Source organism: Hibiscus syriacus, unplaced genomic scaffold (genome assembly GCF_006381635.1).
Source record: "Hibiscus syriacus cultivar Baekdansim isolate YM2019G1 unplaced genomic scaffold, ASM638163v2 tig00111027_pilon, whole genome shotgun sequence".
NCBI lineage: Eukaryota > Viridiplantae > Streptophyta > Magnoliopsida > Malvales > Malvaceae > Hibiscus > Hibiscus syriacus.
In genome coordinates, this window is record NW_024062960.1 from 3,274,516 (window position 1) to 3,293,682 (window position 19,167).

Here is a 19,167-nt window from a genome sequence, read left to right on the forward strand (position 1 = left end):
TACAAAATGATGACTTGACTATTTATTATATTTCAAACTAGTCATTTTTTGGTTAAAAATTAACGATGTTCTTTGTTGGACTTTAACATGTTGGCTGAGATACGATCTCAACGATTATCATATTTCAGTTAGCATGTTAACATCTAGCTCAGATGATAGTTAATTTTTTAACGAAAAATGATGAGTTTGGAACATAATGAATAGTCAAGTGATCATTTTATAACTTTTAATAGTCGAGAGACTCAACAAAATAACTATCTAAAGTCAATGATCATTTTGTACCTTTTAATAGTATGAGACTCAACAAAACAATATCCTATAATATGGAACCATTTGTTTACTTTACCTTAGAATTTATACTTTAATTTAAATTTTCAAAGATTTGATCTTCTAACTGTATGTTAAAATTTTAACTTCCCATTGTGAAAAAACAACAGTTGTATTTACTCGAATGTTGGCCTCAAATTTGTAAGTTAAATGGGGATTGGAGAATAATTTTGCAAAAATTCTTCTAGAATTTACTCTCCTCTTTTGTTAAATTTCCATCAACCCATGCCGTTAAATTTTCAATTTTCCATTATGGAAAATAAGAAATCGTGTTTACTCGAATGTTGACCTCAAATTAGTCTATCAGTTTAGAAATTTTGATTAGTTGAGCCGAAATCATTGACCAAACAAATTTTGATGAACATATTCAAGAAATTGCTTTGTCTTTTTTTTCTCTCTTTTTTAATTATTCAAGTTTTTAGGAAGACTCAAACGATCAATGGAGAATAGAAAATAAAACGGTAAAAACTCTATAAAAACTTAGAATTTTTTTGAGTTAAATTCCCACCAATTCCACCGGTTTTTTTTAATCGAAGAACACAAAAATCGTGTTCACTCGACTGTTCGCTTCAACAAGTTGTTTTTTGCTTGATCTTTATTGGCATCTGGATGGGGTAAATAATCTTTATTTGTTTGTTTATTTGGGCCATTTGAGAAAGACAACCATTTAAGTTTGTGGACCAAATCCAACAAAACCAAACATTGTTGAATCTGGACCGGTTCATGCTGGCCTGTTACTAGGGCTCAATAGGTACTATATAATGGTGTAGATGAAAAATTCTTTACCAGTAAATGCGGCCTCTGCATATCCGGCCGGGAAAAGGAGCCAGCAAGTTTCCCTTCATCGTTTAACCATGCGAGCCAAGGTACTTTAGAAAAGACATTGAATAACCTGTTCTGTTTTTGTCCGAATTTGTTTTCATTTTTTTACAGTAGATCTTTGTGTTTTGTATTTGGCATCCTGCGTGATTTGTAAACAGTGGAAGAAGAAGCGCATGAGAAGACTGAAGCGGAAGCGCCGAAAGATGAGACAGAGATCCAAGTAGACAGATCCATCTCCCCTGTTGTTGTACGAGGTTTCTTAATGTCTTAGTTGATATTGGTGTGCTTTTAGGGTCCGGTTTCGTTTCAGTTTTAAGCTCTGCTTTTGATCCGATTGTCTTTGAGGTCGGTGCTTATCCGACTGTCGAGGTTTCATTGTTGAGAACAGTGAATAGGTTTTATCAAAAGGGTACTCTTTACTTGTGCCTTCGGTGATTTGTTGTATTTAGTGAATGGAATTTTCTCGATGGATCGATTTTTTTCTGCTGTCACTCTCTAACACTCAGTCTTGTTCGCAACCAGAGTTGCGAGACCTAATAAGCCTTAATTGGTTTAGACCGGATTTGGATTAGTGGATAAAGTTTATGAATTCAGGATAAAATTTAGGATAAAATTTGGGACGAATTGTTTGAGTTTTTGTTTTAAATTTAATTGTAAGTTTTTATAATATTATGATTTTATTTGATTTCAATTTAAATTATTTTTTATAACCATATATAATATATGTATATTTTAATTTTTTTCATATGTGAGATATATCATGCAAATTCGACTCTATGTGACTTTAAATTATGACTCTTATTTTTAGCTTGGTTTTCAAATTTTTAAACATTTTAATTTTATTTTTATAATAGGACTTGTTTTAAGTTGGTTCTAAACTTTTTAATATTTCAGTTTCATCCTAAAATTATGATACTTATTCTAAATTAGTCTAAGAACTTTTAAATATTTTAATTTTATTTTTAAACTATCAATATATATTAATTATATATAATGTTAATATAATAAAATCGTTAAAAAATATTGTATTTTAAATATTGATATGTATTATGTATTAACATGATGTGACAAAAGAGGAGGAGAGTGCTCTTAGTGGGTCTAGAAATTATGACCTAAAAGAATATAATAAAATAAAAATGAACAACTTTATCAACCGGCCAAATATGTTTATTCAAATCATTATGTTATTTAAATCTATCATTAATTATTCTTTATATCACATCATACTATTTCATAATTTATATAATTATTTATATGATAATTAATAATTTTTATTAATAATTTTTGTAATAAATTTATTAAAAGAGACATGATTAGTGTAGATTGAAGTTTAAGAATAAAATTAGAATGTTTAAGAGTATGAGAACAAGAGTTATAATTTAAGAATAAAATTAGAATGATGAGAAGTTTAAGGGCCAATTTAAAATAATAATCATAATTTAAAGATGAATTTGCACCTTCAAATGAATCAATTCAAATCTAGAATCATAATTTAAGGACATGTGATATAATTAATTCCGAAAAGAATGACAGTGCACATGTCATGCTAGGGGTGAGTATAACTTGATTTTACTCAAATAATTAATTTTTTTGACTCGTCTCAACGTTAAAAAACTCGACTTGATTAAATTTGTAATTTCATAAATTTTACTTGGCTAAAAAAATTTAAATAAAGTTTGAATTATAAAATATGACTCAAATAACTCAAATATTTTAGTAATTAGTGAATTAGTTTTTAAGTTTTAGTCAAGTTTCTTAACTTTGTATGATATATATATATATATATATATATATATATATATATATATATCACATATGGAAATATATATAGAAAGCTGTTTAAATTTCAATACCATGATTTTATAAAATTTACAATTGAATTTAAACATAAAATTAAACAACTCAAATAAACTTTTATAAGCTCAATTCGACTCAAGAGGTAGTACATGAATATTCACCTGTTGTCTGTTAGTGGGGGAGTTAACCCGGAGATTCGTTGATCAAAATTTTGTTGTTGAATCGATTGAATACTCACTCCTAAGTTAGGATGTGAAAAGCATAGTATAGGGGCCAAATTGAAATATAGGTAAAACATAGGGGGAAAAGTGGTATTAAGCCTTTACCTTTTCTGTTCCTCCAATAATAAAGGAATTGGGCTTTGATGCTGAAAGAGAAGTCCATTTTCCCGGTAACCAACCAGAGACCCGAAAGGGTCCTCACTTTTCTAATCACAAGTATAGAGGGAATTTGCCTTCTAGCCAGATATCAACCGACTATCGCACTTGAAGCTTGCAAAAACACTCCTCGCATTTCGATCATAAACAAACAGTGTTTGGGGGGAAAACTTAAAACAATGGAAATGGACATCGACGGCGCCTCTAAACCCAAAGGTATCCCTTTTTCGGTCCTTATCATTCGATCTTATTCTTTGGTTGCATCATCTTACAAATTGTTCAGCTTTTCTTATCTTCCTGTATGTGTGTTTTGCCTCTTTGAAGACGAAAAAGCATGCGAACAAGAGAAGGAAAAGGGGAAACAAATCGTGGCCCTTTTAGTAGGCGCACCAGCAAGCGGCAAGTCCACTTTTTGCGAGAACGTCATGAGGGCCTCTTCACGTCCCTGGGTTCGAATATGCCAGGTTTGATTTTCCATCATTAATGGAAATCTGGTGTATTAATATTAAAGTCAGGTTGTAAATGGCACAATATTGCTTGCACCCATTGCATTGTTTTAGCTAAATGAGTCATCAATCTCATGATTCGTTTTACCTGGTAGCAAGGAGTGGAAGTTTATTTGATGTTTTGAATTTTGATCTTGCTATTTTAGGGTCAATGAATTGGTGTTGCTAGCGAGAAAAGTGTTTTTAAAATGTTTAAAAAGATCGGTTTGCTTATGCTTGCAGGATACTATTAACAATGGTAAAGCTGGGAGTAAGCCTCTGTGCTTAAAAAGTGCAGCTGCTTCATTGAAGGAGGGAAAGAGTGTGTTTATTGATAGATGTAACTTAGGTAAAGATCAACGGGTGGATTTTGTGAAGCTTGGTGGTTCAGAAGTGGAGGTGCATGCTGTGGTGCTTGATCTTCCTGCCAAGCTTTGTATATCTCGTATAGCCAAACGCACTGGGCATGAGGGTAATCTGCAAGGTGGAAAAGCAGCGGCAGTTGTGAATAGAATGCTGCAAAACAAAGAATTGCCTAAGTTGAGTGAAGGGTTCTCTCGTATCACTTTTTGCCGGAATGAGACTGATGTTGAAACTGCTGTTAATACCTACGCTGCAGTCGGTCCTTTGGACACTCTTTCGCACGGCTGTTTCGGCCAGAAAGATCCCAGTGCCAAAACTCAACTTGGCATACTGAAGTTCTTAAAGCGACCACATGAAACTGATACTCAAGATTCTGTGCCTTCTCAACCTACTGAGGGAAACAGTCAGTGCGGAAAAACACAAGAAACTGTTTCATCATCGTCAGGCATGGCTAATCAGAAGATAAAAGTCAGTGAAGATCCAGTGCCAGGTTCTATCAGCCAGGATGATTCTGATGTTCCTACTCTGGCATTTCCGTCTATTTCTACAGCAGATTTCCAATTCAACCTTGAGAAGGCATCTGATATTATTGTTCAGAAAGTAGAGGAATTCATGGACAAGCTTGGAAATGCCAAGCTTGTTTTAGTGGACTTGACTGAAAGATCAAAGATTTTGTCCTTGGTTAGGGCTAAAGCTGCTGAAAAGAACATTGATTCCAAAAGGTTCTTTACATTTGTAGGAGATATATGCCAACTGTATACAAAAGGAGGTTTGCGGTGCAATGTAATAGCTAATGCTGCCAACTGGTAAGTCCTTTGTATATACACCATATTTTTCCATGCTCAGTGGCTAAGTAGTTAAGTATGATTGTTAACTTTAGCTGTAGGAACTCTGGTAGTAGTTAATTTTCATATCTTTGAGTCTTTTAGATTTGCTGTTATAGGACACCATGTACAGTAATGCTATAGATCTCATCCTCCAAAATTGATAATATCTATGAAGAAAGATCTGTCACTGGTTTTAACTATGCTTATAATGAAATGCAATAATTTTTCTACCTTGATGAAGAAAGGTCTATCACTGGTTTTAACGTGGAATCTTTAATCCTTCTTCTTTAGGATCTCTCAAATAGTTAGATCCTTCTGGAAGTATTTCTGTCAACTGTGATGCTATATCATACCTGTTTGTAATAACAATGGGAAAAGAACATGATTCTTCTAACAGAATATGCGTGATTGTTTTTCTACAAACGTTAACTAAGAGATCCTTTTGTCTAGGCGTTTGAAGCCTGGGGGTGGTGGTGTAAATGCTGCAATTTTCAATGCTGCTGGTGCTGCTCTAGAGGCTGCAACCATGGACAGGGCTAAATCTCTTCACCCTGGGAATGCCCTTGTTGTTCCTCTCCCGTCGACTTCTCCTTTGTATTATAAGGAAGGGGTGACCCATGTGATACATGTTCTTGGTCCAAATATGAACCCAAATAGACCGAATTGTCTTGATAATGACTATATTAAAGGCTGCAAAGTTCTTGAGGATGCTTACTCATCACTGTTCAAAGGGTTTCTATCTGTAGCAAATACCCAAGTTTCATTTCCCAGTAGTGGAAGTATTTCATCAGGGCCTTCAAAACTGAAAGAGGATACTAGTGGAACTAAGACGAATTCCTGGGCCCCATGCCTTCAGGCTCTATATAACATAGCCATGCAGCCTGAGAAGCATAACAAGCAAGTGCTAGAGGCCTCGGATGATCTTGTTGTAATAAATGATATGTACCCAAAGGTAAATATTCACGGCCTTCATCCAGCCTATCCTCTTCCAATAGCACTCAACAAATGGAGGGTTGATTTTTTTTCCTACTTATGCAGGCAAAACGGCATCTGTTGGTGTTGGCGAGAATCAAAGGTCTTGATTGCTTGGCAGATGTACGCAAAGAGCACCTTCACTTGTTAAAAACAATGCATGAAGTGGGTTTGAGATGGACTAATAAGTTCTTAGGTGAAGATGCATCATTGGTCATCCGCCTAGGATATCACTCGGTATGCTGAACACCTTTGCTTTTTTTGTTTACATTGTTTTTAGGTCCATTAAACCTAAATTCAACTCAGTGCAGGTACTCATGGTGCTTCTAAGCTCATGCAATTTATTCTCTCCTTCAAAAATATTTAGCGTCGAAAGAACCTTAGTTGCTTGTGCCTCTAGACCTAAGATTTGAATGAATCCCGTGGAATGTAGAGGACCAAATAGAAGAATTATTTGATTAGATTCACTTTTATGCAGCATCTGGTTATTTAGGACAGAAATAGCATTCTGATGCTTACATGCATTTGCCAAAGGAAAATATAGATGTAATCTTGTAGATGTGAACAAAAAGATAATGTTATGGCCCAATGTGTTTATGGATGAACTGATGAAGTGCTAAATAGTTATAGCTGAAGTATTTTAGGATAATCATTTAACATTCATGAAAGAAGTTTAAGAACGGGGTAGTATGGTCATACATGTAGGACACTAGCATTTTATGCTTGGTCAAAATATGCTGCCAATCTTTATACTTGGAGAAGTTTGAGATTTAGTCCATGCACTTAAAGGTCAATAATTTTACCTTTGCGATTTAAAAATTCTAGGCCAGTTGTCAACATCATATTTTTGGTCAAGATTTGCTTACACTGAGTTTGTAATGATTTGCTTCTGAAGTTTGTATGACTGTATAGGTGTATTGGTAGAAATACAGTTTCAATGATTGGACTAGGATTTTTAAATCGGAAAAGTTTCGATTTTTAACCTTTTAAGTACAGGGACTGACTGCATATTTTGACCTTTTATGCTTTTGATTGCAATCGATGTACCCATGTATCTTGGTCTGTTTCTAACTTTGAACCCTTTGATTGGAAAAACCCATTTGAAAATATGGTTTATTTCATTTCTCGTGCAGATCCCTTCGATGCGCCAGCTGCACCTGCATGTTATTAGCCAAGATTTTGATTCCAAATGTCTCAAGCATAAGAAGCATTGGAACTCTTTCACTACTGCTTTTTTCCGTGACTCTGTAGATGTAATTGAGGAAGTTAATAACCATGGAAAAGCTACAATTCTAGATGACAACAAACTATTGTCAATGGAGTTGCGTTGCCACAGGTGTAGAAGTGCACACCCTAACATTCCCAGGCTAAAATCACATATCAGCAACTGCCAAGATCCTTTCCCTGCGGAATTACAGAAAAAGGGTCGACTAGTGCCTGTGCATACTAACTCCGACATTGACCCCTAGGTATTTTAACCAACATGTTTCCCTGAACTTTTCTGTATATACAATGAAAAACACCAGCTGTAGTACAACATTTTGCTCAACTTGTAGTTCAGAACCACTCAAGAATCAGTTTATGTAGTTCAGATGTTTATGAGTTTGATGACATGATATTCAGAAATCACAGCATGTATTCACAGCCCATTATATCTGAATCACTTGAGAACCGGCTTCTTCCTTGTCCTGGTAAATTGGACGTCTCCATGAAGAACAGAGCTTATGAATCTCCCTATATCTTCTACGCTCATGTCACCTTTAAATGCTGCAAACTTTCTTTTCCGTGGTTTGAAGGCCACCAGGATATTATCCGATGATTTATATGCGGTTTTATCAAATGCTCTTAAAAACGATGGTTGCTTCCTAGCGTCTAAGAGGGTATACGGTACAGAATTCTTTGAACCAGAGGCCACGTTCTGTCTTCTTGATAATGATTTCTGTGAAACCTAAGTACATATGTTTATGTTTAACAATAGAAATACATAAAATCATCATTAAAAAGATACGTTCTTAGAGGATAGGAAATCTTCTCACCTTCAATAAAAAGGACTCCAGCCTTTTCCTAGCTCGGGATGATCGGAATGCACCTATGATACATACAGGAGTTCCATCCCCACAGTGAGCATCAAAGTTCGATTCTGTAAGCAAAGGTAATCGTCTCTCTGCAGAATCTGTCTGTTTTGATGAAGCTATCTTTTTATTCTTCTTCTCAAAACTATCGAGCATCGAGCTGAGATCTTTGATTGCAGAATTCAAATCATTTACCGAAATACCGGATTTCAAGATGTGCTTCCCTCCATTGGACAACCTTCCGATTACAGCTGGAAGTGTATCGACTCCTAACTTCTTCACAGCTGGTTCAGAAACATCATGAACCTACATACATAATGAAAGAGACAGAAAACTCTGTAGTTTGTGATAACTGATATGCAGGCTACCCTTTCCCAAGAACAAAATAGAACAGAAGAGACTCATTTCTAATTCGATTAAGCATTTAAAGCACAGAATAGAACTTGATAACATACCTCAGCATCATAGAAAGTGAATCTTTTATGATACAAGCCGCTGAGTACGCGCCAGATAACAGGTGTGTCCTTTTTGGTAGAAAGAAGCATCACCCTTGGGTTTCGTTTGACATGACTAGAAGACGAGTCAAAATGATTTAGGCTAATCCTTACTGAAAACCTAGGTAAATGATCTTGGCAAAATGTTTTGACATTCGTGGTAACCAAATCTCCCTTATATTCTTTCAGAGAACCCTTCTCATTTCCTTTGTATGAGTAAACAAACAACCTTGGAGCACTCCGTGGATGCATACCAAGATCATTACATAAAAAGTACTCGGTTCCACAATTTATGCTCCCAACCTGTTGCAAGAAACCGGTCGGATATCAAAAGCACTGATTAGCAAATACAAGTTACTGAAATATTCAAGACTGCAACATTACCTTTATAGCTCCTTGCAGTAACCTTGCCACCTCTTGTATGATAGATTCATAATTTTGTTTTGCCTGCTGAGAAGATGATAGTGTATGGGATAGCAAAAGCCAAGTCATCCCTTGATCAGATATTCCTTTCTTGAAGATCTTAGAATTTATTGCTTTTATGCTCTTAGGTGAACTCTTAGATGAACCGCCAAATAAGTAAGAGAAAATATCGCTGATGCTAAACCCGAATAAACTCGATTACCGAAGGAAAACGAGGAAGTCCAAGAACTTCCCTGTCCACCCATATGCTGTGATCCACCTGGTTCAGATGTAAACCCACTTTGTCCAGGACCATCACTAGTGGAGTAAGTAGATCCACCACCATCCCCGGCGGGGGCTTGTTCATCTTCATGCATATCATAGTTTTTTCTATTTTCCTTATCTGATAAAATGTCATATGCTGATAAAACAAGAAGGATGAATCAGAACTTTGCAGACAGAGACAGCAAAAAACAGTATGAACTATGAAAGTTCAAAACCTTTTTTCACAATTCAAGTGAGAAAAAGAGAATGAATTAAAGAATAGGTATAAGAAAATGCAGCAAAACATAAAAGAAATGTAAGGAAGAAGTTGGAGATACCGTTGTTGATCTCTGCAAACTTCTCTTTTGCTCTTTTGCTTTTATTCTTGTCTGGGTGGTATATAAGAGAGAGCCTATTCAGTACAATTCATGCAAAACAATTAGGGTTATGTTTGTAGGACTAGGCATAAGCATGCATGTATTAATAAATCTACTCCAATTCTTCAAAGAAAAAAATACCATAATAAGAATGGAACTAATGAACAATTTCAAGGGGAAATAAACTGACAAAAGAAATATGAATTGAATGAAAGTAAGAAGTTAATACCACAAATTTAAGTATTTCTCATTGGACAGAAAATGGCATTTGATTTATTCCAGATTTATAGTTGTTGAGTTAATCGATCGATGGAATCGGCCAAGAGAGGAGTGAATTGGCGATAAAAATTTTTGTGGAAGCTTTTGCAGAAAATTGAAAGTAATTGCACAGCGATTTACAGTGGTTCGACTTTATCAACCAAAGTCTACGTCCACTACCTTAGCTATCCACACTAAGAATTTTCCAACAAATTCACTAATTTGTTCTTTCTTTTGAGGCCAAAGAGATAACCTTACAACTCCCTCAAGAATATACCCCAATTCTTGAGAACATTCTTTTCTCAAAGAGAAGATTATAAATTTGCAAACTTACAAGAAAAAACCTCACAAGGCAAATATGTTTGCACAATTCTAGAACAAAGAAAAAACACTCAAGAATAAATACAATTGAGCACAATAAGTGTTATTGAAAGCAAAATGAATATTTAATGAAAAATAGGCTTGAAATGCTCAAACTTGAGGCTTGATGCTTTCTCTTTGATTCTCTCTTGATTCTAATTGCTTGATGTTTCTTATTTTTGATCAATGGCTTCTAAGCTTGTTTAAATACACCTTCAAATGATTCTGAACGTTGGGGATGCTTAGTGGAGTCAATATAGTCGTTTAAGTGTGAAAACAATTAATAAAATCAGTTGGGAGCGTCAGTGCATCGATGCATACCCTAGGTGCATCGGTACATCAGTGTAAAATTCAAATATTTTGACCGTTGGACTCTCAGTGCATCGGTGCACTAAGAGTGCATCGATGCATGAAATGCATTCGATGTTTTGAAATAGCCTGAGTGCATCGATGCATGGTCTTGTGCATCGATGCATCAAATGCACTAAGTGCATCGATGCATGGTATGTGAATCGATGCATAAAATGCATTCGATGTTCAATTAATTCCATGGTGCATCGATGCATGGATTGGTGCATCGGTGTATCACTTTGAAAATTTGATTTTAGGCTTGATTTTGGTTCAAAATACTTTGTGAAAATTTGTTTAAAAATAGTGTAGTATAAAACACAAATTTACACATTTAGTAAGGTTTAAAATTGATCTTGAAAGACTTGGAGTAATAGCTTGATATTCGAGTAATTAAATCGAATATACTTTTAGAAAAATCATTTGTAAAATCTTAAAATTCATTTAACTTAAATTGTTATATCGAAACATCAAAATGTTTTCAATAATCTCCCCCTTTTGATATAACAAAACTCTTGAGTAATTTTAAGATTTTCTTTGAAAATAAGTTTTGAAATCAATTTTGAAATTACTCCAAATTACTCCCCCTTACTATAACAATTCTCCCCTTTTAAAACTTTTAACACTTAACACTTCTCCCCCTTTTTGTTAAATCAAAAAGACTCAAAAACTGAAGGCTTTGAAAAACATAGCCAATTGATTAAACATTTTAATTGAATATAACTTAAGCTGCTAAGATCAAAGATCAAAAGAGAGGTTAGCCATTAGTGTTCATAATCAATATTCATAATAAAATGTGAAACGGTAAATTGGTCATATTTCAACTAAAAAAATAAATGATGCATATATTGAAACAAACCAATAAAAGTTCAAATATCCATCAAACAAACATCCAACAATCAAAGAAAGACAACCCAAAATGTTTTAACAATTTAAATTCAAGTTCAAACCCAAAAACAATCAAAGCAAGATAAGTCTATTCATGCATCGAAGGATCGAGAGAAGGAGGAGGGTAACGAGCTCTCATCTCAAGCGTGAGTGCATCCAAACGATCATTCATATCTTTTTGTCGAGCTCCCAAGGTAGAGAGCAAGATAAGTCTATTGTTTTGCACGATTTAATGATATAAGCAGATTTTGAAGATGAAAAGCACGAAGAAACCGATGATTTTCCGATGATTTTGAGCAAAAGGAGGATTTAGAGTGAGAGAGGGACGAACGGCGGGAGAGTTTTTAGTTTTAGGGTATGAGAAAATGAAGAAAATGAGGCATTTTAACCCAAAACCTGACGGATGCATCGATGCATGACCCTGTGCATCGATGCACATTCAAGGCGTGCATCGGTGCATCAGCAAGATGAATCGATGCACATTCAAAGGGATGCATCGATGCACTGTTAAGTGTATCGATGCATAAAGCACAAAAATGTCAAAAATCCGTTTTAAACACTTAAAATGCTAAATTAATTAGCTCTAGTGGTATTGACAACTCATATATTGAAAATTAATCATGTTCAATCAATCAAATTAATCTTTAAACAACATTTGAACATAAAATTAATTTTCACCAAATAACATAAACTCCCCCTAACTAATAGCATAGAATGCAATCAAAAATTATTATTATAAGCATTTTTCATTTATTCTTAAAAGTTAAAATTATTTTAAACACTAAGTGAAGATAGGTTGGTTAAACCTAATTCTCTCCTAAGTGTCCAAAATCTTTTCTTGTCTAAAGGCTTTGTAAAAATATCCGCTAATTGGTGCAAAGTATCAACAAATTCTAGAACTACATCTTCCTTAGCGACATGGTCTCTAATGAAGTGATGTCTTATTTCAATATGTTTAGTTCTAGAGTGTTGGATGTGATTTTTAGTGAGACAAATAGCACTAGTATTGTCACACTTGATAGGAATAGTACCTACTTCAATTCCATAATCAAAAAGTTGTTGTTTCATCCATAAAACTTGTGCACAACAACTACCAGCTGAAATGTATTCGGCTTTAGTGGTAGATAATACAACACAATTTTGTTTCTTTGAAAACCACGAAATCAGCATATTTCTAAGGAATTGGCAAGTACCGGAGGTAATTTTCCTATCTAATTTGCATTCTCCATAATCCGCATCTGAGAAGGCATGCAAGCTAAAACTAGAGTCTCTAGGATACCAAAGTCCTATACTAGGAGTATCCTTAAGGTATCTAAAGATCCTCTTAACATCTAGTAAATGTGATTCTTTAGGACATGATTGAAATCTAGCATATAAGCAAACACTAAACATAATGTCCGGTCTACTTGCAGTTAGATAGAGCAAAGAACCAATCATTGACCTATATAATTTAACATCCACACATTTACCTTCTTCATCTAAGTCAAGCTTTGTTGATGAGCTCATTGGAGTGTCATAAGGTTTCCCATTTTCCAGCCCAAACTTCTTGAGCATATCTTTGATGTATTTAGCTTGATTGATGAAGATGCCATCTTTTCTTTGCTTGATTTCCAGTCCCAAGAAAAATTAGAGCTCCCCCGTCATGCTCATCTCGAATTCACTTTGCATTAGCTTAGAAAATTCTTGGCAAAGAACATCATTAGTAGAACCAAATATTATATCATCAACATAAATTTGAACTACTAATAAATCTTTACTTTTATGCTTTAAAAACAATGTAGTGTCAACCTTTCCTTTTGAAAAACATTTTTCAATTAAAAAATTTGACAATCTTTCATACCAAGCTTTAGGAGCTTGTTTTAAACCATAAAGCGTTTTTGTCAATTTAAGAACATGATACGGAAATTTTGAATCTTCAAAACCTGGAGGTTGTTCCACATACATTTCTTCTTTTATAAAACCATTTAAAAATGCACTTTTAACATCCATTTGATATAATTTAAATTCATGAAAACATGCAAATGCTAATAACATCTAATTGCTTCCATCCTAGCTATGGGAGCGTATGTTTCATCATAGTCTATGCCCTCTTCTTGAGTATACCCTTGAGCAACAAGTCTAGCATTTTTTCTCACTATATTACCACTCTCATCAAGCTTATTCCTAAATACCCATCTAGTACCTACAATAGATTTATTACTAGGCCTTTCAACTAATGTCCATGCTTTACTTCTCTTAAATTGATTTAACTCTTCTTGCATAGCCATAATCCAATGTTCATCATTTAATGCTTCTTTAATATTCTTAGGCTCTATGCATGAAATAAATGCAACATAATTACAAATATTTCTAAGAGAAGATCGAGTTGTTACCCCTTTGGATAAATCACCTATAATCTCACCATCCTTGACATAGTTGTACTATCTTGGATAAGATACTTCCCTTTCTTCAATGGTTGGATTCTCGAGAGGATCATGAGTTTCCTCATTTTTCGTTTATTCCTTTGATGATGATTCTCCAACGTCATGTCTAACGTCATTTGTATTTATAATACCTACATCATCATTAACACAAGAATCCTTCCTCGGAAGGAGATTATCATCGAAAACAACATGTATAGACTCTTCTACAACTAAAGTTCTTTTATTAAATACTCGATAAGCTTTAGAATTTAAGTAATAACCCAAAAAAATTCCTTTATCACTTTTAGCATCAAATTTGCCAAGGTTTTCTTTACCGTTGTTTAAAACAAAACATTTACATCCAAAAGAATGAAAATAGATAATGTTAGGCTTTTTATTTTTGAAAATTTCATATGGAGTTTTCTTTAAAATTGGCCTAATCATTACTCGATTTACAACATAACAAGCGGTATTTGTGGCTTCCGCCCAAAAATATTTTGGCAAATTATTTTCACAAAGCATGATTCTAGCCATTTCTTCTAAAGTTCGATTTTTCCTCTCAACAACTCCATTTTGTTGAGGGGTTTTAGGTGCTGAAAAATTATGGCTAATACCATTAGAATTACAAAACTCATTAAATCCAAGATTTTCAAATTCAATGCCATGATCACTTCTAACACTGGTGATAGAGTAACCTTTTTCGTTTTGGATTACTTTTGAAAATGTGATGAAATTTTCTAATGCTTCATCTTTAGTACTTAAGAATAGAACCCAAGTATATCTAGAATAATCATCTACCAAGACAAATGAATATTGTTTTCCACCCAAGCTAGTAGTCCTAGTTGGCCCAAAAAGATCTATATGGATCTTGTAATACTCTACTAGTTGACACATCATTAATGGATTTAAAAGAAATTCGCTTTTTTTTCCTTTTGCACAAACATCACAGATTTTATCATTATCAAATTTAAGCTTAGGCAACCCTCTTACTAAGTCTCCTTGAATTAGCCGTTGCAAAACACTCATACTAGCATGTCCTAGTCTCATATGCCATAACCAACTATCATGTTCATCCTTAGCAACTAGGCACAAATTAGTCATATCAATAGAGTCTAAATGCACCATGTATATGTTTCTTATTCTATGACCAACAAGCATAATCTGATTAGATGCAATGTCAATGACTTTACAACCATTAATTTCAAACATGAAATTGAATCCCTTATCGCATAATTGACTAATACTCAATAGATTATGCTTTAATCCATTCACATATAATACATTTTTAATTTGTATGGAAGAGATATTACCTATAGTACCAATACCTTCAATGTGACCTTTTGAATTATCACCAAAAGTCACTTCTCCTCCATTTTTGACGTTAAGCTCTATGAACCGGCTTTTGTCTCCGGTCATGTGTCTCGAGCATCCACTATCAAGGTACCATGAATTTGGATTTGTTTCCGTGCCTTGTAGCAATGCTCCTTTTCCTACAAATATAGATTAATTTCTAATTTTTGGTACCCAAATTCTTTTGGGTCCATATTCATTAGTTTCTAAAATCCTTGTCCCCTTAGGTATCCATTTATGAAAGACATTTTTATCTTTAGTAGTAATGAGTTCTTTAGGAACCCATATACTTCTAATGATTTTATCATTTGAAGTTCTTTGAGGACTTCTATGATTGCAGTTTCTAAAACTTTTCTTAACAAAGTTGGATTTTGAATTCTTACCTTTTTCAAAACTTTTTGTACCAACCTTATTAAAAGAAGTTTTAAGATCATCAATCTTCTTTTGATGATCATCATGAACTTTTGAAAGTAAGTTATGCAAATCAGTATTTTTCTTTTCAAAATCAATAATTTTGATTTGCAATTCTTTTATCTTACTTTCAAGCTCATTGTTGGTCTTGAATAAAAGACTATTTTCGTTTTTCAATTTTGAAATATCATTTTTGTATTTTGAAAATATAGTCTTATAATCCGAAGTCAAATCATTATAATCCTCTAATAACTCATCATAAGATAATTTATCTAAGTCGAATGAGTTAGAGGTTACCTTAGAATCTTCCCCGATAGACATTAAGCACAAGTTTGCAACTTCTTGTTCATCTTCATCGGAACCTTCTTCATCGCTCCATGTAGCTACATGAGCCTTGTGCTTCTTTTTGGATTGACCATTTTTCTTCAATTGTGGGCAATCATATTTGACATGCCCCGGCTTTTTGCATTCATAGCAAATGATCGGGTCTTTCTCCTTCGATTCAGTTTTGAATCCTTCATTGCGTTTGAATTTTCTACCTCGGTTGGGCATCATCAACTTTCTGAATCGTTTGGCAAATAATGCCATTTCCTCGTCATCATCATCGACATTCGAATCACTCTCATCTTTTGTGGATTTGAGAGCAACTCCAATGTTTTTCTTCTTCTCCTTCTCCTTTGGTGTCTCGTCAATCTTATCGAGGTCCACTTCATCTTCAAGCATCATTTCATGAGTGAGAAGGTAACCGATTAGCTCTTTAAGAGTTAAGGACGTTAGGTCCTTAGACTCGATGATTGCCGTCTTCTTTGATTGCCACGATTTTGGAAGATAGTAAACTAACTACCTCACAAGCTTTTCATTTGAAATGATCTCTCCATATGATTTGAGACTATTGACAATCGTTGAAAATCTATCCGTCATAGCTTTGATATCTTCATTTGGTTTCATCCTGAAATTTTCATAGCTATGCGTTAGAATACTAATTTTGGATTTCTTTACTTCATCGGTACCTTCATGAGTGACTTGAAGTTTGTCCCATATTTCTTTGGCGGTTGTACAAGATGAAACTCTTCCGTATTCATCTGGTCCAAGAGCATAAAATATGATATGGATGGCTTTGGAGTTGAGCTGGAATATTCTTGTCTCTCCTTCACTCCACAATCTCGGATGAGTGAGAGGCTTTATATATCATTCTTCTACGGCATTCCATGTTCCCATGTCACTTGTTTGAATGAAGTACATCATCCTATTTTTCCAATAGACATAGTTTTCTCTATTGAAGAAAGGAGGCTTGTTGACGGGCATCGAATCGAGACCGGAGTCGAAATTTGAAACGGAGGCCATTGATGACTTGATAATCGATGTAACTCTTCCCGAATCGACTCAAGAGGCGATTAAACCTTCAAATGAGTGAGGCTTTGATACCAATTGTTGAGTTAATCGATCGAGGGAATCAGCCAAGAGGGGGTGAATTGGCGAAAAAAAGTTTGGTGGAAGCTTTTGCAGAAAATTGAAAGTAATTGCACATCGATTTACAGTGGTTCGACTTTATCAACCAAAGTCTACGTCCACTACCTTAGCTATCCACACTATGGATTTTCCAACAAATTCACTAATTTGTTCTTTCTTTTGAGGCCAAAGAGATAACCTTACAACTCCCTCAAGAATATACCCTAATTCTTGAGAACACTCTTTTCTCAAAGAGAAGATTACAAATTTGCAAACTTACAAGAAAAAACCTCACAAGGCAAATATGTTTGCACAATTCTAGAACAAAGAAAAAACACTCAAGAATAAATACAATTGAGCATAATAAGTGTTCTTGAAAGCAAAATGAACATTGAATGAAAAATAGGCTTGAAATGCTCAAACTTGAGGTTTGATGCTTTCTCTTTGATTCTCTCTTGATTCTAATTGCTTAATGTTTCTTATTTTTTATCAATGACTTCTAAGCTTGTTTAAATACACCTTCAAATGGTTCTGAACGTTGGGGATGCTTAGTGGAGTCAATATAGCCGTTTAAGTGTGAAAACAATTAATAAAATCAGTTGGGAGCGTCAGTGCATCGATGCATACCCTTGGTGCATCGGTGCATCAGTGTAAAATTCAAATATTTTGACCGTTTGACTCTCAGTGCATCGGTGCACTAAGAGTGCATCGATGCATGAAATGCATTCGATGTTTTGAAATAGCCTGAGTGCATCGATGCATCAAATGCACTAAGTGCATCGATGCATGTTATGTGCATCGATGCATAAAATGCATTCGATGTTCAATTAATTCCATGGTGCATCGATGCATGGATTGGTGCATTGGTGCATCACTTTGAAAATTTTATTTTAGGCTTGATTTTGGTTCAAAATACTTTGTGAAATTTTGTTTAAAAATAGTTTAAATATAAAACACAAATTTACACATTTAGTAAGGTTTAAAATTGATCTTGAAAGACTTGGAGTAATAGCTTGATATTCGAATAATTAAATCGAATATACTTTTAGAAAAATCATTTGTAAAATCTTAAAATTCATTTAACTTAATTTGTTATATCGAAACATCAAAATATTTTCAACAATAGCAAATCTGATTAGGGTTACCATTCAAATTTTGTATATTACAACATCATGAACACATCAAGAAAGACTGAAGGATTAGTTCAATTGAGGAGCAAATTGTGGCTGTGACCGCTGAGGACGGTTCACCCTTCCTGGTTGGATGGAGAGTAACGGTTAGTAGTTTTATGAGATAAAAGATAAGTGATAAGTTCAAAAAGAAGATAAATAGTAGAGAAGGTTCAAATCCTGAAACAGAATAGAGAGAACCCTTTAAGAGTTTATATACGAGCCTTGAGTGCTAGTGTCAGATTTAGGATGATAATAATATAGGTCATCAAGATTAGACCGGGCCTAAGGTGATAGTAGTTTAGGGAGGACATGAACTTTTGGAGGTTTCTCAAGTAACCTGAAAGTTCCCATAGGCGAAAGATGAGATCGCGAATGTAATATTTATAAGATTTACGGAAGAGATCCGAAAGAAGTACAACAAGTTCACAACTTAGACCAGCAAGGAATGTAATTCAAGAATTAATTCAGAATAAAACATACCTGTGGAAAGCTTTCTGAATCTCTCGTTGACTTGCGTTTTTCTCCAGGCCTAGTACCTGAGCATCATGTAAATTCATTAGAAACCTCAGTGAAACACTAATAAATTCTTGCTAAATCTCTCTTCAACAACGCCTACTATACAACTCAGATATCATAACATGTGAAAAATTACAGTGAACTATTGTACTAGAAGAGGGGGAGGGGGTAAGTTACTTGCCTTGTCAGGATCAGTAGCTTCGGCTTCTGCCTGTAAAACCAATAACGATAACAAAACAGCAAACGTAAACCACGGCCGAACCTTCATTTTTGCAAGACTTCTAGCGATGCTCTTTGAAAAGGAATGTTTGTTGAATGGAGAAACAGCAAAGGAATGTAAAAATTCTGAGGACCAATATTATTGTTATATGTCATCATTTTCATTAATTTTTAATCATTGATAATCAAAATAAAAAAATAAATGTTAGTCATTA

At 34.4% G+C, this 19,167-nt stretch overlaps 1 protein-coding gene, 1 long non-coding RNA gene and 1 pseudogene across 3 annotated transcripts; 2 read left to right on the top strand and 1 right to left on the bottom strand.

Moving 5' to 3' along the window:
* The first annotated feature begins 981 nt into the window (after positions 1-981).
* LOC120150873 lies at positions 982-1,607 on the top strand. Its single transcript, XR_005518565.1, has 2 exons — positions 982-1,193; positions 1,308-1,607. It is a non-coding gene; the product is annotated as an uncharacterized LOC120150873 (long non-coding RNA).
* Positions 1,608-3,307: 1,700 nt separating this feature from the next.
* On the top strand, positions 3,308-7,542 carry LOC120151012 (transcription factor bHLH140). Of its 2 annotated transcripts, none has more exons than XM_039163569.1 (6): positions 3,308-3,539; positions 3,648-3,787; positions 4,052-4,977; positions 5,449-5,950; positions 6,037-6,207; positions 7,104-7,542. In XM_039163569.1, the coding sequence occupies exons 1-6, from the start codon at positions 3,311-3,313 to the stop codon at positions 7,437-7,439; spliced, it is 2,304 nt and encodes a 767-aa protein (XP_039019500.1). In that variant the 5' UTR covers positions 3,308-3,310; the 3' UTR covers positions 7,440-7,542. The 2 variants fall into 2 exon arrangements, with proteins under 2 accessions (XP_039019500.1, XP_039019501.1); XM_039163570.1 differs by having other exon boundaries at positions 3,657-3,787; positions 7,104-7,541.
* Positions 7,520-19,016, bottom strand: LOC120151014 (annotated as a pseudogene).
* Between the last annotated feature and the right edge of the window lie 151 nt (positions 19,017-19,167).